Source organism: Artemia franciscana, chromosome 12 (assembly GCF_032884065.1).
Source record: "Artemia franciscana chromosome 12, ASM3288406v1, whole genome shotgun sequence".
Lineage (NCBI taxonomy): Eukaryota > Metazoa > Arthropoda > Branchiopoda > Anostraca > Artemiidae > Artemia > Artemia franciscana.
This window is the reverse complement of record NC_088874.1, coordinates 38,245,357-38,268,181: the sequence shown is the minus strand read 5'-3', so window position 1 is coordinate 38,268,181 and position 22,825 is coordinate 38,245,357. Positions and strand designations below refer to the sequence as shown.

General features: G+C 33.8%; 1 protein-coding gene across 1 annotated transcript in view; it reads left to right on the top strand.

Moving 5' to 3' along the window:
- LOC136034084 (potassium channel subfamily K member 18-like) overlaps positions 1-22,825 on the top strand; it is a 100,453-nt gene that overhangs the window by 30,315 nt on the left and 47,313 nt on the right. Inside the window, exon 4 of the mRNA XM_065715210.1 lies at positions 14,037-14,251. Within this exon, the coding sequence (XP_065571282.1) occupies positions 14,037-14,251 (215 nt within the window). The remainder of the gene's footprint in view (positions 1-14,036; positions 14,252-22,825) is intronic.

Here is a 22,825-nt window from a genome sequence, read left to right as displayed (position 1 = left end):
TTACAGGATACGTTTTTAATGAAATTATTACGTATAAGAGGGAGACTGCCGCCTCTTCAATACCTCGCTCTTTCCGCTAAAGTTTGACTTTTTATTCCAGTTATATACGAAAGACCCCTGATCCGCAAGGACCGTTTAATTAGAGTAATAAGCTTTTCTATTAAATAACACTTTAGCGTAAGGAAAAAAGTACTGAGGAGGGGGGCAACCCCCATCATATACGCAATCATCTCTGCTCGTTTTGAGTTTTAGTGTTGGTCCTTACTTTAAGTTGGATTTTTTCTGATAGTTTTTTAGTTAATGCTGGGAATTCCAGCTCCCCTTTCATCGAATATTCCCTTCCCCCATGAAAAATCCTCCATGGAAAGTTTCTTCCACGTCGTTATCCCCGCGAGAAAAGCCCCCTCCCCCAAATATCGTTATACTTCCTAATAGCCAATACTATATGTAAGGAATGGGCATAGTTCACAACCTGCAGCCCTTCATAGGGGGCTGTGGTGGTCAAATCATCCTCAAAGACATATTTATCCGATTTTTCGACCATGCTGAAGAAATGACTATCTCAGAATTTTGATTGGAGAATTTTGGGTAAGAAAGGGGGTGGGAGGGTGGGGGAGGTAGCTTCCCTCCACCATTTTCGGTCACTTAGAAAGGGGATAAGAGTTTTTGATTCCCGATCAAATGAGCCCTCTTCCGATCTTCTAGGATAAAAGAAAACAACCGCGCATCTGTGAGCTTGCATCAGCCACAAAATTCAATTTTACACATTTTTGTGTATAGGAGTTAGAAATCTGAACAGAAGGGCTCTCTGATATGCTTAATCTCATTGTCTAATTTTCATTAAGATCACTTGGTTTTTTTAAGGATGTTTTCTCTCTTTTTCAGAAATTAGGCAAATTTTCTCAGGGCCATAACTTTTGATGGTAACATTAAACTTCATGAATAATATATATTCTGAATAAGAATCAAAATTTGATTCTTTTTGATGTATCTATTATTATCAAGACTCTATATCTTACTGTTTTGGTTACTATTAAGCAGCATCCCTCCTTATCTACAGTTCCTTACCACGAACTGTTTGATTAATTGCTGGAAACTCATTAATTCAAGATTGTATTTCACTGTAAGTCTTATTTTCATTTTTTAGTTCCGAAAATAAAAAGCAACTATTGGTTAAAGCGCGATTGACGCAATGGGCCTTAGAGTTTTGCGTATAGGAGAGGTTGCGTCTTAAGTTTGACTTTAATATTGAACTAAATGTTTGTATTTACTGTCTTTCTGTATGGACTACATGACTCTTCCCGAACTAATGCCCACTAATGGCACTACTCGTCCCCTGAGAGCGGTTTTGTCGTATCTGCAACTTTTTGGGAAGTGGAGTTAAGACTGCCATCTAATGTGAAATTTTTCGCTCTATCCGATTCCGTCGACCATTTTATTGTATCTCAACTAGAAGTGCCTCAATTTTAGATTTCTCGTTTATCGTATCTCACATTTTGCCGTTTTGTTAAGAGCGGTTTTGTCGTATCTCATACGGGAAAATTACATGGGTATTTTTGTCGTAACTCCGTCGACGTACACTTTTGAAGAAGAAAAAAATTGGTAAAAGCTTCACAATGAGTCACAAACGGACATTATTTACATCTGCAAAAGCTGCACAATAATTACAGGAATCCAGTACCTCATTTTTGTGGAATTAACTAATATTTTTTTCCAAGAATATAATATATATTATATCTTATGTTATATATATTATATTATATATTGTACATATATAGAGTATAATTTAATATTATCAAATAGCCTACCAGATTTGCTATGATTTTTGTTGCGTATCAGTGGTCAGAATAAATCTTGTCTATGATCGTATTTTGGTAGTGCTTCCTTGTAACGCAGCAGCCTGTCGGTAAATTTTTCGCAGTTCGTATTATTGACTTAAAAATAAAGTGAACATACCACTCGATGCCTTTTTTTATGTTCTTTACGAATTTAATAATCGCTTCTATCGCAAATTCAAATTTAAGCACTTTTTGACCTCACCTAACTAACCCAGCCTAACCTAACCGACCTAACCTAACTATAAATAATTTTGGCACTGAGAAAACGTAGTATTATTTTGTCAAAAATGACCGAAAACGCATACTTTAATTGAAAAATTGGCGTCAAGGAAGAAGAAAACGACATAAACGGCAAAATAAAATTTATTTATCCAACTTAATCGTTGAAAATTGGTGCTTGTAGATTATATAATATAAAAAAATGGATTTATAATGAAACAGTAAGTGCCTCAAACAGTCTGAAACGGTAAGAAAATCAATGAGGTATACTGTAGCATTTGGTCCGAGTTTGAGGCTGGACGTAGAGCAAACGAAATAGCTAGTGGACTATTGACCATACTAGAAAAAGTTCTTGATGCTTACCCTGATATCTCTGATATCAGTTAATTACTTGGTCGGACTTCTGCGTGTCCCAGAACCAAAACTCAATTATAAGCTTCACCATCCAAGATATTCTAAGAACATTTCCACGCTTAGAAAAAGTGGTTATGAAGTATTGTGAACCAGGTCATTCGACTATACAGGAGGTTGATACTCTACATAGCACTATTGAGCGGGGGCTAAAGCACCTTGATTTGTTTTCTCCACTAGATCTGGTGAGGAAGTTACTGAAAGTAAGAAAGACACGTCCTTTGAATGTCCTGCAAGTGACCCATTCAAAATTCTTTGACTTTCAAAATCCAGCAAAGCTGTACAAGTACTCGTTGGTACCGTATTCGAAGGTAAAACAACTTGAGTTCCGTCAGGATAACGCTAAGAGAGTTTGGTTCAAAACTTCCTTCTATGGAGACTTGCAAATGGCTACTATATCAAAAGAATGTACTTCGGTTAAAAAGTGTCCCAACACTTCGACTGTCCGTGTTGTTGAACGTCTTTTTTTGCCCAAACTTTGTGGCAAAAATATTGATCTACCTGATGCGAAAATCAAAGATGTCAAGTGTCTCCTGAAGTTCATCCCCAACCAAGACTAGAAGTATTTTGAAACCAAGATTGAACAGTACTACAAGGCCAAGGGGGATACTGAACGTTTGGAAGACTCTCCGTCTTCGCCAGATCCATGTCCAGAGGAGGATTCTATTGAAACAAAACGGCGGCCAGCAAAGAAACTCAATAAAAAATGAACGTTTCTGACGTTTTTTTAATTTCTATACTTTTTCAAATAGGATTGCTGCATCAGAACTCGTTTGTCGTATCTTCATGGTGAAAAGAATAGGCAGCCCACACCATTTTGTCGTATCTAAGTTTACTAAAATTTGATTATCGTATCTGTATTTCATTTCAAGTTTTGACAATGGAAACTTCACCTTTTCCATCTCATATTCGGGAGACCCTCCTAGTATTTTTTCCCTTTTTTTTGATGTATTTGAGAAGAAAATCGGTTGTACCGTGTAAGTTTCAGCAAAGGTGAAAATTTCAAAGTCGTTTTTCTCGGAATTTTGAAAACCTTAGTTACGACAAAACCGCTCTCAGGGGACGTACTACCTCTGAAACTGGGAAACTCAGTATTTAGATTTTTGATTGACTGGCTAGATCAGAATTTTCATTCATAACAGCTTGGCTCTCATTAGGGCAATTTTTTTTGTCTTAAAATATAAGTGCTAAATTGCTCTGGCACAATGTTTTTGGCACTTAAAAAGAGCCCTAAAAACTTTTTTTTTCGTACAAATGAGCCCCCTTCAGAATGGGATACTGCCTTGAACTTGGTTCGATGGAATAAACTTCTCTTTGTTAAAAAAAAAAGAAAAAAGAAAAAAAAGTGGAATGTCAAAATCGAAACAAATTCTGTTACCAATGTCAAGCCCTTCATCTTGGCTTTTATATTCTCTTACGGCGAACGCTTACATCACCCCTTCCCATAATCTAACTATGCAAGGGAAGCTCATAAAAAAGATAGCGGGAAAAGCGGAGATCCCCTTTTGTCCTTTGGGATTGGTGAGATGGGTAGAGGGGGACCAATAATCATAGTTGAAGAAAACCTTAGAGCGCAACCTTTTAACAAGCTTTACCAAATTATATATATGAAAATATAGAAAAGCGGGTTTGCTGTTATAAAACAAGACAGAGGACAAAAACGAAAAAGCAAGCTATAAATAATAATAAAAAAATTCCAAATGTCTTGGCTTCAGGTCCGGAAACCTTTATAAATGTAAAACATTACAAACAAACTAAACTAAATCAAACAAACATAGAATTAAGAAGAAAAAAAACCCAGAAAAACACAAAAACTAAAAAAAACTTTTGTTTTAATTATAGTAAAAAACTATAATATAGTATAAACTATAGTAATAAACTATAGTAAAAAAAATGTTAATAACGTCCAGTATGATAACAAATGTAACACAACAAACAACAGTATAAAACATTAAGTTGTCTCATTGGTATACCGGAATGCAATAAAGCAACAGGAATAACGCAGATGGTGTTGGGGTTGATAATCAAATCTATAAAAATGAAGTAGTCTGTTTATCTAAAAAAAATACATATAACCTAGGTCAAACAGTTATTATTAAACATAGGTGAACCAGATCTTGTTTTTTTTTTTAAATCATACCTTTGGCCAATGTTTAAATTTAATAGCTTAATTTAACTTAAATAGTTTAAACTTAATCTAACAGTCAATTTAATTTAAATTACATTAAATGGTTTAATTAATTTAATTTAAAGTTTTAAATTTAAGTTTCAAACAGTTCGTGGTAACGAACTGTAGTAAGGAGCGACCCGGCTCAATAGTGACCGAAACTTTAAAAAATGGAATTTTGTTAGCAATAGCTACATCAAAAGAATCGCATTTTAATGCTGATTAAATAAAAAAACTAATTTTTTAGCTGAAAGTTTGATACCAATAGTTAAATAAAAAAATTGCATTTTAATGCTGATTTTAAATATATAACTTTCATCAAGATTAGGCTTACCTATCAAAAGTTACGAGCCTGAGAAAATTTGCCTCATTTTAGAAAATAGAGGAATACACCCCCTAAAATTCATACAATCTTAACGAAAATCATACCATCAGATGATAATAAGAGATTATCATCTGATAATCTCCTCAACATCCTCAACATCCCGCAACATCCCATAGGGGCTTTCCTTCCTCAACATCCTGCTCTTTACGCTAAAGTTTTTTTTACTGTTTTAAAAAGTAGAGTTAAGAGAAAGAGTCAAACTTTAGCGTAAAGAGTGGGATGTTGAGGAGGAAAAGCCCTTTTCATATACGAAGTAATTTCTGTTCGTTTTAAGTTTTAATGTCGCTCCTTACTTTCATTTAAAAAAACTTGTCTTTTAAATTTATAAATTTAAGAGGTCACGATAGAATGAATTGCAGAGGAAATGATAGGAAATAAATAGACACAAAGTCTTTTTTATCATCATATTAAAAGTTAGACTTGTATCTGTAGTGCAAGCTGCACTGCACTAGCTACAGTCTTTTTTGCTTTTAGAGCTGGCTTGCTAATAGTGCTACTGCTGCTACTACTACTGCTAACAACTAAATGCCTCTAGGACCATCTAAGGCCAACAGAGAGACTGCACGCTTCTCCTGCATCACAATCTATTCAAAACTTTATCCTTTATCCCTTCCCATAAGGTCCCAATTTCCTTTAAACCCTTTCATGTGTCCTTGTATCTTGAATTTTTAATCATACATTTTTTTTCTCGTATTTTCTTTTAATCGTACCTTTGGCAATTGTTCGAATTTAAAAGGTCACGATAGAATGAACTGCAGAGGAAATAATAGGAAATAAATAGACACAGGTCAAAAAACTTACACAGGTAAATATTGATGGATCTTAATTGAATGGATAATTGACATGGATAATTGACAGGTATTAATTGGATGGATCTTTTTATTTGCTAATCTAGCAAAGGCAAATTGAATCTTTCCAGAATAAAATTTATACTTTTGACGGTTTTTTGGGGCTTATTATGCAAAATGTTCATTAATTAATTTCTTCATTGAATGTTTAAGATATTTGATGTTTTGATCTGTCTTTTAATTAAGATATTGTAAATCAGATTTCATTTATGTTTCCTTTCATCTTCATTGATATTAGCTACCCTATACATATTTTTTTTTAATTTCTATTATTTCTCCGGAACTTTGTAAAAGTCCAACAGAAGCATCATTATTTTCATTTGATCAATCAGAATACTGTGATACGGAAAGTCAAGTAAATGCTCTGCTACTTCTGGTTCAAAAATTTATAGTTTTTGTTACCTTTTTAAAAAATGAAGTTTTCAGTTTAAGATGGTCTTTTATCCAAAGCCCTCAAATGACTTGAAGACTCTCCATCGTCTGAAGCATTTGATTGGAATCTGCACATTCTCGAGGTTAAGATAGTAAAAACTTGTCTAGTTTTGTATTTCAATGTCGTGTTTTTATTCCTGTTGTTCTGTAAAATGTGTTTCTGTTAGAGAAGGGAACGAATAATGTGTTAGCTCTCCTTTGTCTTTGGAAGTTCCTTTGCTAGAATAAGATGGTTTTAGCTTCTAGTAGGCTATTCAGTAACTCTTTAGGCCACATTCCAATTTTTTTTCTTCTAAGGAAGTCTTTGAATAACCCTTGGCGGACTGTACATGGCTGTCTATGTTAAGCTCATTGTTTGGAAATGAATAGAGATAGTCAATTTGAACTTCTCTCTCTCTAATAGCATTTTATCCTATGATGGAACTTTGGAGATGTCAGTTGCAGGGAAAAAGGTCAAATAAAAGAGAAGATTAGGCAATAGTATTGTTTGTCTTAAAGACTCTAAGAAATAGTCTATAGAAATTGACTGCCAGTTGCAAGATCTAGGTCAGTAGAAATCACTTACTGAAATGAATTTCATAGTGGCATAAAGGTTGTGCTTCACCCTCTCAGATACAGGACTCTAGACCAGCTGGAAACTTCTTAATTTAACATCTTCACTTTCTTACAATAGCAGAACAGGAATCTAATTCTGTTCACTTATAAAAACCTGCTTAGTAAAATCACAACTCACTGTGACATACTAGGCCAAACAGAACTTCTTTAATGGCAAAAATACTGTGAGTCTAGCACCACGAAGCAACTGCGAGTCGTGGGAGCACGGCATATATACGAACAGTATTAATGCGGTATAAATCACATTAATGTGGTCATAAAAGGATCCCCCTCTGTGCGTCACAGCAATAGTTTCAGTTGCTTCTTGGAATTCAGTCAGATCACACCATTTGCCAGACGTAATGTTATAAATATTTATCATTGCGCATGCGCGAAGAGGTGGAGTCATGAAGAGAGGTCTAGATTGATGAGCTTCAAAAGTCTTTAATGGAGATTATAAGACTTTTCGTTGCTGTTCATATATATATTTATTTGGTGCTTGGGAGCTTATTTTTAAGCTAATTCCTACGTGACGTTTGAATCCAGATGTAATGTGAGGCAAAAAAAAACGCCTGGTCCAGCTACTGTTAATGACAAATATACTAGATTCACTGCGTTTCATCGATTATAAAAAATACTAATAAAACTGACAATAATGGGATTATATGGTTACCACGATTAAATATCAAAACGGATACTAATAATTAGGAAGTTATAAAATAATACAGAATGTTAATACAGATATAAACAAACTTTAAAAGGGCTAGATTTATCGCACATAACAGATATGAAACCTACTTTTGTTTCCTTACACCAATTATGACGATATAGTAAAACCAGTGAGGGGAGGGGGGGGGCTTAGTTGTCTATAACAAATTCTTTTTCAAACATGTTATTTTTACGTTAGTAATTTTAGGCGCGAACCATGTTAGTTAAGAGGAAAAAGAAAAATAATTGAGCAAGATCAAAACATGTATAAAAATAAACATAAGTGACTGTTTTGCTGAACTTTTATGTCATTTTCTGTCTAGGTCTAGTATATTTTCTTTGACCGGGGACACCTTTCCGAGAAGGGGGATTTGTGCAGTGTCTTACTATTAATTTCTCTTGATACCATAGTAGTATTTTGTAATTCAAATTAGAGGCTCAATTCCATTTATTAATTTTTCGAATCGCCTACTTACTCTATAAAAGATGAATTTATTGATGTTGGCAATCTGCTTAAAAGTCTGCTTTATGCTGTTTGGTTTGTCTTAGACAACCAAACCAAATCAGGAAATGATAAAGGATTTAATCAAAAAGACAATATTTGCATGCGACAATTACTACTACAACTACCGCCACTACTTCTTATCAGATTACTCCGTTTGCAGTATTGAGGGGAAATTCGACCTAAATCAGAAGACGCTATGTGCCTGCAAATTTTCAAACAAGCGTATCTCAAGAATTTATTTGGGTATTAAATTGGGACTTCCCGAGAATACTTAAAGGGGAATTTTATGGTGGTTTTAAATATATTAAGTTTCATCAAATTTAGTCTTAACCATCCAAAGTTAAGTGCCTAATAAAAATTGCCTTATTTTGGAAAATAGGGGGAAACACCCCCTAAAAGAAAATCATACTTTCGCATTCAGCATATCAGAGAACACTACTGTAGAAGTTTCAAGCTCCTATCTAGTGGAATTTCCTATTTTTGCCAGAAGACCGATCACGAATACCTTAAACTAAATCAAAAGGTATTGTGCATATGGTTGCCAATAAGACACCTCAGTTATATATCGAGAACAACTGGATATATTAAGTTGAAACTTTTGGGGATACTACTATTACTACTTCTGCTCTTACAATTTAAATAAATAAAAGTGTGTAAGTGCATCCAGGTTGTCACAGAGGATAGATCGAATCTTTTGGGAACGATATTAAGTTTTATTTAGATTAAAAATTGTAGAAAAAAATTAGGAGGAAAAAATTAACTAAAAAATTAAATTGGAGAAAAAATTTAACCAACTTAGTTAGTTGGTATTTAACCAACTTAGTTCTCCAACATACAAATATCAGCCTAAACTATAGAGTCTTATAGAAAACAAGAGCTAAGAGCTCATATGGCACTTGTGACGAGGCCGGAAGAGCCAAGAGCTAATATGGCATGAGCTGTAGCAAAGTTCTAAGAATCGATAGATTGACTTAAAAGGAAAATAGAGGCTTAATGCCGGTCGGGATTTAAAATAAGAGCTCTGAGACACGAGGTCCTTCTAAATATCAAAACTCATTAAGATCAAATCACCTACTCGTAAGTTAAAAATACCTCATTTTTCTAATTTTTCCTCTCCCTTCAGCCTCTCAGATGGTCAAATCGAGGAAACCGACTTTATCAAGTCAAGATGTGCAGGTCCCTGACACACCTACCAATTTTCATCGTCCTAGCACGTCCAGAAACACCAAACTCGCAAAAGCACGGAATCCCCTCCAACTCCCCCAAAGAGAGCGGATCCAGTCCGGTTACGTCAATCACGAAACTAAGACATTTTCTTATTCTACCCACTAAGTTTCATCCCAATTTCTCCACTCTAAGCGTTTTCCAAGATTTCGGTTTCCCCCACCAAATCTCCCAATGTCACCAGATCTGGTCTAGATTTAAAATAAAAGCTCTAAGACATGAGTTCCTTCTAAATATCAAATTTAAGTAAGATCTGGTCACCCGTTTAAGTTAAAAATACCATAATTTAAAAATTTTTCCAAATTAACACCCACCCACCCCTACCGACTCCCCAAAAGAGAGTGGATCCGTTCCAATTATGCCAATCACGTATCTAGAACTTGCGCTTATTCTTCCCATCAAGTTTCATCTCGATCTCTCCACTCTAATCGTTTTCCAAGATTTCCGTTTCCCCCCTCCGGCCCCATGTCCCCGGATCCGATTCAAATTAGAAATGGATCATCTAAGACATCAAATATATCTATACATCAAGTTTCATTAAGATCCGATCCACCATTCGTAAGAAAAAGATGCCTCAATTTTCACGTTTTCCAAGATATCTGGTTTCCCAATCCAACTTCCCCCAATGTTACCGGATCTGGTCGGGAGTTAGAATAGAGCTCTGAGCACAAGATCTTCTAAATATCAAATTTAATTAAGATCTGATCACCCGTTCGTAAGTTACAAATACCTCCTTTTTTCTAAATTTTCCGAACCTCCCCCCACCAACTCCCCCAAAGAGAGCGGATCCGGTCCAGCTATGTCAGCCACGTATCTTGGACTTGTGCTTATTCTTCCCACCAAGTTTCATCCTGATCTTTCCACTCTAAGCCATTTCCAAGATTTCTGGTTCCCCCCCCCCAACTCCGCCGAATGACGCTGGATCCGGTTGGGATATAAATAAGAGATCTGAATTACGAGATTCTTCTAAATATGCAATTTCATTTAGATTGGTCACTCCTTCGTAAGTTAAAAATGCTTCATTTTTTCTAATTTTTCAGAACTAACCCTCCCCCCCAAATGTACCAAAGAGAGAAGATCCATTCCGGTTATGTCAATCACGTATCTAAGACTTGTGCTTATTTCTCCCACCAAGTATCATCCCGATCCCTCCACTCTAATCGTTTTCCAAAATTTTCGGTTTTCCCCTCAAAATCCCACCCCCCAAATGTCACCTGATCCGGTCGGGATTTATAATAAAAGCTTTGAGACATGATATCCTTCTAAATATCAAATTTCAGAAAGATCCGATCACCCGTTCGTAAGATAAAAATGCCTCATTTTTTCTAATTTTTCCGAATGAACCGTCCCCGTACTCCCCCCAAATGGTCAAATCGGAGAAATGGCTATTTGTAATTTAATCTGGTCTGTTCTCTGATACGTCTGCCGAATTTCTTTGTCCTAGCTTATCTTCAAGTGCCTAAACTAGCAAAACCGGGACAGACAGACCGACAGAATTTGCGATCGCTATATGTCACTTGGTTAATTACCAAGTGCCATAAAAACTAAAAAGATATAAAAAATTTATTTTTCCATGCGAAAGATTCTGTTAATAAAAAACAAATATAAATTAATTTAAAAAAAACTTTTTCCACAAAATAAGTTTTTTAAGGAAAAGTAAAGAGCTCTATTTAGCACAGATAAGCAGAAATAAAGTCAAATAATCTTCCACGAGTAAAACTACCAATAACCTCTATCAAAAAACAAATTAAACGAAAAACGAGCAGAAATTAACATGAGTAGGGCTGATAACCTTCAAGCCTTCTCAAGATCAGAACATAATTTGTGTTTTACTGAAAACAAATACATTTTTAGGGTTTTCACTTATTTTACTTTGATTAATAGAAAAATATCAAACTTAAAAGGAATTTATATCAGTATATGTCAATTAAACTGACAATCCACGGTTATTTGTTTTGTTTTTTCTCTTTTTTTTGGCCCCCTTGGCCGAACGTTAAACCAAATAGAGCGGGAAGAGATAATAAGAAAAGACTGGAAGAGCTGATGACTAGGGTAAATAGTGAAGTTCTGAATAAAATTTTGCAAAGGAGGAGTGTTCGCTGCTGTTTGACCTCAGCTCTACGAGTACTGCACTGAATCATCAGTAGTAGTTGTAGTAGTCCTAGCCACCCACTTGTTAACTGGCCTGATCTGTATTTAAAATATTCAGGCCCTAAGAAGTTACCTTTGGTTACAGGACGGGATCAAAATTAGACTTGTCGTTTTTTACTGTAATTATGCGTAATTGAAGTAAGGAATAGTAATAATAATTTTGTGTAATACGTGACGATTTTATGGAAAAATCTAAGAGCATTAATACAAAAGAAAATCCCTTCCGGAATTGCTAAATTGTCTTGGAAAACTTGCGGAATAGAACTTCGCCCAGAAAATGATGAATTATGTTGAGTTCCAGCTGCCCCAAAATAACGACAAAGAAAAAAAGAGAGCTCACTTTCTTATAGATCTGGGGCAAAACTGTACCAACAACGCCTGACGGGTAAGTTGATTAGCTTAACCTAACTTTTCCAATGCTCTATTTTTTGGCATGGAAAATAACGATCGCTTTTTCAAATTTTATAGTGGAAAGTTTAAAAAACGATCATTATTTTGAATGCCAAAAAAATTTTTTCAAGGGAGTAATGACTGGAGGAATTTTCTGTTGGGGGATTTCCTAGGGGAGATTTTTCTGCGGGGGATTTTCTAGGGAGAGTTATCCGTTGTGAGCTTTTCGCAGAGAAGAAGTTTTCCGTAGGGGGAGCTTTTCGTCGGAAGACTATCCACGGGGGGATTCAGGGACATTTTAAATACCCTTAAAATTAATAATACTATCGTTATTAGTACATAGAGAGGCGGCTCTCCACGGGATAATTTTATGGAGAAAATTTTTTGCAGGGGGGAATTTCCTTAAATTTCCTTTCTTTTGAGGTCGCTGCACCGCTGAACAGGTAAACTAGTATATTTGTAAAATTTCGCAAAGCAGAGACCTTGCCGTTTCACAGTTCTTACTTGTGTCACATCGTGTCACTTGTCAGCTTGTCGATCTTATTTGTTAGGATATTATTATCATATTATGTAAGTTTTCTTCAACTCATAATTGCTAAGAAACATAGAGAAAATGAGGAACCTGTTGAAAATCTTGTGACCCAGCATTTTTCTCTTCTTTTCATTGGTTTAAAATTTATATCTGGATAGCCAATCAGGTGAAATTCTAATTTGAGTCCTATCTACTGCCTTAAATTTACACATCGGAAACAGCCATTATTCTCCAACAGTGGGTTTGTTTACCCCCTCCCCCAAAAAATGCAAAATGGAATAATTTGACTAGCTGACGAATTCACGCCACAGACGAAAACCATTGAAATTTAAGTGCACTTTTATGAAACTAAAAAAAAATTCTCTTCTTTTCTTTGATTGACTTATATTTCTACAAATCAATTAGTTTTCTTGGAAGAAATTGTTTGAAAATCTTGCCCCAAAGGAATATCCTAGTCTAGTTAAACAAAAGTTCGAGAGGCAAACTTTGGTATACTTCAATAACGGCATTAATTTTTTTCTGGTCCCTTCAAGAACTTCATTATTACAAATACTTTAGAGTTCTTGTTTAAATGAGTGGTTGTAGATTATCTCGTTGTGGAAGGAAGAAATGCTCAACAGATTAAACAAATATCTCCTTTCTGATTCTCCCTAAGGATGAAGAATAAATTATTTAGAAAGTTGGTGATCGGTTTTGTTCAAGAGAGTTGAATTATCGCTTCAGTGGGAAGATTGCTCAATTGCAATTTGATGATAAACACAATATTTCAAAGACAAGTCCGTGGGATTTTATTTTTATTTCATGCTTAATCCTAGATAATTGAGATGAATAAGATTACTGACTCAGGATTTTCTTTGTCAAGATAAATCTCTCCTTTTCTTCGCCAAACATAACTGCTAATACTGCTGATAAAAATTGCTGAGCAAATCTACAAAGATGGAGGATATTAATATTCCTTTACCTTCTAACTTCACTCCCAGGGAATCCTTCTAAAAAATAGTCCCAAATGCAACTCCACAAATTTACACCCTCATCCTGAAATGAACTCTTTTGGTGTCCTCTTTTTGAACCATGTGTGCACCGTTTTTATCAATTTATTTATATTTATAAATTTATTGCCCATCATAAATCTAAAATACAACATTGATGGAGTAATAAAGAAAGAAAAGGAAAAGAAATAAATGACAAATGCAAACAAAACCAAAGCAAAGAAGAATTTATAAGATTATATACATTCTCAACCAACTAGATATTTATCAACAACATGATTTTGTAATTTATTGTAAAGGAACAAAGCCATCAATTTTTGTACTACCGGTGTTCTTTGAAAATTCAAAGATTTTTTAACGACATAATTTTGCTTGGAGAAAGCGAAATTATAGTAGAAGCTGATTTTGGTCAATTTAAATATACTTTCCTTCTTTTTGCTCCATGTTTATGCCGTCCCTGCTGCTTTTAGAAGGGAGTTATACTACCACTCATTTCATCTGACTAGCCCACACTTGTAGTTCTTTCAAATTGATGGTAGCACAGGGCGAAAAAAACCCAAACAGCTACCAGCTTTGTGAAACCCCTTGTTGGCTAGAAGTTTGATGCAACTTTTTAAAACATTAAAGAACTTTTTATTTTTAGCATTTATATTTGGGCATGTGGGTATATGTGGCCTTGTTGTTGGTTACATCATCATCGGAACATTCGTCTTTATGGCCATCGAGGACGAAGGTGGATATTATCCTGCAATTGATGTCAAACAAACCCGAAAAGACCTTGTATCTGAGCTTTGGGAAATCACGATGCAGCAAAATGTATTTAATAAGGATAATTGGACGGTGGTCGTCGCTGAAAAAGTAAGACTAATAAAAAAAGATAAGATTCCAGTAAAAATTAGTTATTTTACTCTATTTTTTCTGTTATTTGTTAGTTAAAATCGGTTGTAAGAATCTATTTTACACTTTTTTTTCCAGTTTTCTTTTTTCCATCTCTTTTCCTGACGTGATTTCTTTTTGGAAGGGGGGGAGCAAGGGCTCCAAAGTTTCAATGCAGAATTAAAGCATTTTTGGAAAGCGGCTTTTAGGTCTCGTTCTATTGCATGCAATTGCTCTGCGTAATATCCCTTAGCACCTATACGCTGGTGGGCTGACTTCAAATTCAAAGAAAAGTTTAGTGGAGAAAACGTCTTTTCTTCTAACGAAGCTTTGCTGGGAGTTAATTGGCCTATTATTCTTTGTAAGATTGTCGACGACGACGGTAGTCGGCGCTGAAAAAGTAAGAAAAAAAACAACATGGTTCCAGTCAAAATTGGCTGTTTTGTTAGTTAAAATTGGTTGTAAGAACCTGTTTTACACTTTTTTCTATTTTTCTTTTTTCCATCTCTTTTCTTGACGTGATTTTTTTTTCGGGGTGGGGGGAAGGCAAGGTTTCTAAAGGTTTAATTCGGAATTAAAGCCTTATTGGAAAAAGGGTTTCATCTCCCTTTTGTATAATAAATTGTCTTTTTTTAGGTCTGCATCTACGTCATTTATACAGTTCAGACAAGGGCAACCCTTGTCAATGTTACCAAAAGTAAAAATTTTAAGTTTAGAAACGGATAAATAAAATGGATTCCTGTTTCTTCGTACTAATCCCAAATATAAATTCAAATACTAAAAAAAGTGTTACTGCAATTGTCCTAAAAGTATTTCGTAATTGAATCAAGGTTAGGAAAGATTGTTCTTAGCACAAATTTGAGTATTCTATCAAAACTTCATGGGGAAGCTTCTATCTCTTTTGATTCTTAATTCAATAGTGTTTAAGTGTGTAATGATATTTTTTTCCTTTCTATTTTTCTGGTCATGCTGTCAATAAATAATCAAATTTTTTCATGGCTGAGACGCAACTCCTGAACTGTTTTCCAAGTGCTTGTCTGATTTTAATTTAACCATTTAAAAGAGACGCATTTTAGTTCAAAACAATGATCTTCACTGTTTTCTTTTCTGAGAGATTCTTCACAGTTGACAGGAAAAAGGTCTGAGGAAAAATATTGTCTCATTTCGTATCAAGAAAATTTATATAGGAATTTAGTTAATGTGCAAATATATTTTAGCTGGTGCCTTCAAGAGTAAATGAAGATTATTTTTTGATTTTTTACTTTTATATATAGCTCTCTGTTGCGAAAAGAAAAAGGAAATTCCCAAAAATAATGACACAAGGAAAAGAATGAAAAAGCACATAGAAAAGGTTGCTCAAATCAAATGAAAACAAAAAATTAAAATGAAACTAGGGAGTTACATTCAAACTTATGACGAACAAAAATTATTCCAAGTATGAGGGGCTCCCCCTCTACAGCCCCTGGCGTTTTACACGAAGTTCTACTTTTTGTACCAATTCTTTAAGAACAATTGCTCAAGTGCAAAGGCCGTTAATTATCATAAGAGGTATTTTCAAGCAGTACCCAAGGTTAGCATAAAGAGTGAGGGTTTACCGGGGGACACCCCATTCAAATATGGAATAATTTCTTTTTGTTTCAAGTTTGAATATTACTCCTTACTTTTGTTTTCAAGAATTGTTAGTTTTAAGGTTTTTAAACATGCTTGTTTACATAATTGTTGGGCCATTGAAGACATTATAGCCTTTACTAGTCTTCAAAGTTAATTCTTGCATGTTCTTCAAAATAAAAGAACATCCTCAACCCTTGTAAATCAGGTTCTTGTTTTTTTTTAAAGGTAGATTGTATTATTTTTCAAAAATAGGAAAGAGAAACACAGCAAGAAATGAAGGTTTAAGCATAAATTAAATTAAAACAAACAAAAAAAGTTCAATAAATAAAATAGGAATATGTAGATATATCTAAATGGAATAGTTTTGATTGATACAGTGAATAAATATTGGTTTTGCCTCTTAAAGCTTTTATCAAGAAAACAAAGGATAAAAAAAGGAAAAAACAACTAGAAAAAATTGTTAAAGCATATAAGAAGAAATATAAAGAAAAGAAAAACAAGAAAAAAACAAAAGAACGCTATATAAGAAATATGGACGATCTCAAATCTCAAAACTGCATTAGCTGTATATCGAAACTTAAAGCTTTAAACAAATTCAAATTCACTTTTCAAATTCAAATTCACAAATTCACTCAAATTCAAAAGATTGTGCAAATTCAATTCAACCGGACTTGAAGCCAAAATTTTCAGCCATTTTCCGTATATTTTTTCCACTCTCTTAACTAAAAGTTTTACTCATCTTATATATTTTCATTGTAGTTGTAAATCGAATAGAAAAACAGTCTGAGAAAGTAAAAAATCAATAAGTCCAGGTGTCTTAATTGATATCCAGAATATAAGGCCATATGAACTTTATGAATAATGGGCCAAAGATCCATAAAATTGAAAATAAAGGGCCGAAAGGAAAGAAAGATAAAAAAGGAAAGGAGAGCAAAAGGAAAAGGAAAAAAAGAAAAGGAAAGGAAAGGTAAATTAAGTCGTTCACATGATGTCGGTCAAAGACTAATTTTCTTGTTAACGGTTCATATTTTCATCCTTTTTACCTTTTCGTGAAATTGACAATAGTATCTAGGTCCTTTTATATCGTTATCATAATCCCAAACAGTAAAAGAAATCCAATATAGTAATTTTGACCTAATAGTAATAAATACTTCTAAATCGATTTATTTATCTTCCTTTTATCGACTAAATTAAAAGACCGATAACTTAGAATTTCTGAAGTACCGTATGGCACTATATATTCTAGATGTTTTGTTATTTTGTAGTATCGAAAACTTGATGGCTTGCGTTTACCTCACCAAAAAATAATCTCCCCCTCCCCTTTTTTTGATTTTGACGGCAGGATTTAGGTTATTTCATACCGCTACGTTAATCCTAGGAAGTAAAAGAACTCCAATATAGTAATTTTGACTTAATAGTAATAAATACTTCTAAATCGATTTATTTATCTTCCTTTTATCAACTAAATTAAAAGACCGATAACTTAGAATTTCTGAAGTACCGTATGGTACTATATATTCTAGATGTTTTGCTATTTTGTAGTATCGAAAACTTGATGGCTTGCGTTTACCTCACCAAAAAATGATCTCCCCCCCCCTTTTTTTGATTTCGACGGCAGGATTTAGGTTATTTCATACCGCTACGTTAATCCTAGGAAGTAAAAGAACTCCAATATAGTAATTCTGACGAGTAATTTAGCAATAAAAGAATTTTATATCGGTTTATTTTTCTTCGTTCTATTAACTAAGCTGAAAACGCTGATAACTTAGGATTTCTGAAGTATGGTATGGCTCTAGGCTATATATCCTAGATGTTTTGATATTTTGTAGTATCTAAAACTTGACGAATTTTAGTTTAGGAGTAAGTATACCAACGCTCCAGCTTTTGGTTAGAGGGTCACTAATATATGCAATCTGAGCTCAGAAACAAAACTATTTTTTAAGCTATTGCGGAATATTTAGATTGTCGGACTTGGAGGAAAGCATCTTTTCCGTCAAGGGGTGAGAGGGTATGACATTGGTACTTGTCTGTTATAGCTCCTATGTTAAATAATTTCTTAGACCACACTGCTTTTCTATATACGAAAAATTAAGCAAGATAAAACGGGTTTTAATTTCAACAAAGCAGTGAACAAAAAATAAAAACAAAACAACACTTTAATCAAAAAATATTCCAAATATTTTGCCCCACGTCCGGGAGCCTTTTTCAACGAAAAAACCTGAAAAAAAAACGAAAAAAAGTTAAAAAAAATAACACACACAAAAAACACGGCAACTAAACACACGAAGAAGAAAATGAATAAATAAATAAATAAGTGCTGGAAGTTTTTTTTATAATGTGGGTTAGTCTTATTTGTTTTCCTTTCTTATTCGTGTTTTTAATCGTCGTGCTTTTTTTTGTGTGTTCATTTTTTAAAAACAATTATTTTTGGTTTTTTCGTTTTTTTTTTGTTTTTTCCGTTGGGAAAGGCACCTGTTAAGTTTTTCATCTAAGCAGAACCTTTTTCTTTGACTCATCCTAATGAAAAATCACAAAATATGATGAAAAAATAATACTTTAGAAGCAAATCTGGGCTGTATAGTTGCACTTTAGGGTTTGGAGATTGGGGGTAAAATATAGCGGGTCTGTATGCAAAATAAGTTAGGTATAATTATTCGACATATTATGAAGTAAAAAATCGTTTTTTTTCTAACTTCACACTGTACAAAGAATTTACCCTCCTCTCTAATGTGCAAATATGTAGCTCAAATTATATATTTCTCCTCTATTCTATCACTTCTCTTTGTCTTGTCTCACGATAAGCTGAAAGAAACTAATGAAGAATTTGGTTCTCCGGAAACTAATCCGGAATTCGGAAGAATTCGGTGTCAATGGACGAAGAACTTAACATAGACAATATAACTGACCAGTACCATGAAATCTAAAAAGGAGTTGCCAATTTTATGGAAAACACAAGAAAATCTCAGTCAAATCATAAAAGATTCAAGAAGACATGTTTTAAAAATTTCAGGTGTTCTTATAATTAGAATTTTACTTGTTATATCCTTATGCTTTTATTCTAATTTTCTTTTTTCCGTTACCCTTTTACCTTTTCCATCACCCTTATATTTTAATATACTCATTTCATTTACCCTTTTACTCTTGAACTTGGACTTCAGATTCGACTTCAAAAAGTAAAAGAAAGAAAATACAAGTAACTGCTATTGCTCAGAAAATTCTATATCTAGAACATTACAGTACTAGGCAGCTGTTAAAGGGTTCATTTTTTTATTTATTAAATAAAAAAACAAGTTTTTTTAAATGAAAGTAAGGAGCGACATTAAAACTTAAAACGAACAGAAATTACTCCGTATATGAAAGGGGCTTTTCCTCCTGGACACCCCGCTCCTTACGCTAAAGTTTTTTATTGTTTTAAAAAGTAGAGTTGCGAGAAAGAATCAAACTTTAGCGCAAGGAGCGGGGTGTCGAGGAGGAAAAGCCCCTTTCATATACGGAGTAATTTCTGTTCGTTTTAAGTTTTAATGTCGCTCCTTACTTTCATTTAAAAAAACTTGTTTTTTTATTTAATTTCTGAAAGTTTTTGAATTAATGCATGTCTGATTTTGGCTCTCCGTACATAAATTATAAAAATGAATTTTGCATATTAATTCTTTTTGGCTAAATGGCTTTCTCTTAGTTTTGATCAGACGATTTTGAGAAATAAGGGGTGGGGAAGGAGGTCTAGTTGCCCTCCAATTTTTTGGTTACTTAAAAAGGCAACTAGATCTTTTATTTTTAACGAACGTTTTTATTAGTAAAAAAAAATACGTAACTTAAGAGTTAACTTACGTAACAAACTTTTATATTCTTATATTTTTGATTATATATATGAGGGGGTTGGTCCCCTCGTTAATACCTCGCTCTTCACACTAAATCTTGTTGTATCCCAATTCTTTAAGAATGACCCCTGAATCAGAAAGGCCGTAGAATAAATAGTTGAAATTATTTAAAAAAATTTTAGCATAAAGAGCGAAGTATTTATCTCCTCCTAAATACCTCGCTCTTTATGCTAGAGTATTTTTAGAACCCCTCATATGCGTAATAATCTCTGTTCGTTTTAAGCTTTAATGCTTCTCCTTACTTTCAATTGAAAAAACTTTTTCATGTTTACATTTTCATTGTTTTTTTTTTGTAGTAATGCTAGAAAGTCCTGCCCCCTTTTCATTGAATTTCTCTTCCCCCATAAAATATTCCTCCAAGGAAAGATCCTCCCATATAGCCCCCTCCCCTGAACCCCACACCCAAACCAAAAAAATAAAAATCCCCCTGATAACGTCGGTACACTTCCCAGTAACCATTACTGTATGTAAACATTGGTCAAAGTTTGTAACTTGCAGCCCCTCCCCCAGGGACTGTGGGGGGTAAGTCATTTCCAAAGACATAGTTATTATGGTTTTCGACTATGCGGAACAAAATGGCTATCTCAAAATTTGGATCCATTGACTTTGGGAAAAAATGAGCGTGGGAGGGGGCCTAGGTGCCTTCCAATCTTTTTGGTCACTTAAAAAGGGCACTAGAACTTTTAATTTCCGTTAGAATGAGCCCTTTTGCAACATTCTAGGACCACTTGGTCGATACGATGACCCCTGGGAAAAAAAAAACAAACAAAAAAACAAATAAACACGCACCCGTGATTTGTCTTCTAGCAAAAAATACGAAATTCCACATTTTTGTAGATTGGACCTTGAAATTTTTTCTATGGGGTTCTCTGATACGCTGAATTCGATGGTGTAATTTTCGTTAAGATCCTATGACTTTTAGGGGGTGTTACCCCCTATTTTCCAAAATAAGGCAAATTTTCTCAGGCTCGTAACTTTTGATGACAAAGACTAAATTTGATGAAACTTATATATTTAAAATCAGCATAAAAATCCGATTCTTTTGATATATCTTTTAGCATCGAAATTCCGTTTTTTAGAGTTTCGTTTACTATTGAGCCGGGTCGCTCCTTACTACAGTTCGTTACCACGAACTGTTTGATAAGGAAAATTATCTAAGAGAAGTTTTCATCTTAATTACTAAGAATTTTTTTCAATTGCTATTCCCTATAAGAATCAATTTTGTTTAATTGCAACTATTGAAAAATGGTCGTATTGTCTTGATTTAGTCCCTTAACTGAAAAAACTCCTGGTTCCATTTCATTATTAGGCCTGTGTTATATTTAATTACATAATAACCTTAAATATAATTTAATGTAAGTTTGCTGGATTATTTAATTCTTACGACTCGCTAATCTGAGGCAACACAAAAACATAAAATATATATATTTCTCCATATAGTACAAGTCAAACAGCTCGTGGAGCTATAAGTAAAGAGCCATGCCGCCCAATAGTAACCGAAATTATAAAAAACGCAGTTTTGAAAAAAAATGGAACAATCAAAAGAATTATACGTTTATGCTGCTGATTCCAAATACAATAAATGCATCAAATCTAAAGTTGCCCATCAGAAGCTGTTTGGCTTTAGATCTTTTATTACATAAAAAAAAACTAGTTTTTTTAACTGAAAGTAAGGAGCGACATTAAAACTTAAAACAAACAGAAATTACTCCGTATATGAAATGGGTTGTCCCCTCCGCAATCCTTCGCTCTTTACGCTAAAGCTTTTAATTGTTTTAAAAAACAGAATTGTGGCAAAGAGCCAAACTTTAGCGTAAAGAGCGAGGGATTGCGGAGGGGACAACCCATTTCATATACGGAGTAATTTCTGTTCGTTTTAAGTTTTAATGTCGCTCCTTACTTTCAGTTAAAAAAAACTAGTTTTTTTTATTTAATTTCTGAACGTTTTTGAATTAATGCATGTTTGATTTTGGTTCTCCACACATCAATTATTAAAATGAAATTTGCATATTAATTCCTTTTTTGGCTAAATGGCTTTCTCTTAGTTTTGATCAGACAATTTTGAGAGATAAAGGATATACTTGGTCGATACGATGACCCCTGGGAAAAAAAAAACAAACAAAAAAACAAATAAACACGCACCCGTGATTTGTCTTCTGGCAAAAAATACGAAATTCCACATTTTTGTAGATTGGACCTTGAAATTTTTTCTATGGGGTTCTCTGATACGCTGAATTCGATGGTGTAATTTTCGTTAAGATCCTATGACTTTTAGGGGGTGTTACCCCCTATTTTCCAAAATAAGGCAAATTTTCTCAGGCTCGTAACTTTTGATGACAAAGACTAAATTTGATGAAACTTATATATTTAAAATCAGCATAAAAATCCGATTCTTTTGATATATCTTTTAGCATCGAAATTCCGTTTTTTAGAGTTTCGTTTACTATTGAGCCGGGTCGCTCCTTACTACAGTTCGTTACCACGAACTGTTTGATAAGGAAAATTATCTAAGAGAAGTTTTCATCTTAATTACTAAGAATTTTTTTCAATTGCTATTCCCTATAAGAATCAATTTTGTTTAATTGCAACTATTGAAAAATGGTCTTATTGTCTTGATTTAGTCCCTTAACTGAAAAAACTCCTGGTTCCATTTCATTATTAGGCCTGTGTTATATTTAATTACATAATAACCTTAAATATAATTTAATGTAAGTTTGCTGGATTATTTAATTCTTACGACTCGCTAATCTGAGGCAACACAAAAACATAAAAAATATATATTTCTCAATATAGTACAAGTCAAACAGCTCGTGGAGCTATAAGTAAAGAGCCATGCCGCCCAATAGTAACCGAAATTATAAAAAACGCAGTTTTGAAAAAAATGGAACAATCAAAAGAATTATACGTTTATACTGCTGATTCCAAATACAATAAATGCATCAAATCTAAAGTTGCCCATCAGAAGCTGTTTGGCTTTAGATCTTTTATTACATAAAAAAAAACTAGTTTTTTTAACTGAAAGTAAGGAGCGACATTAAAACTTAAAACGAACAGAAATTACTCCGTA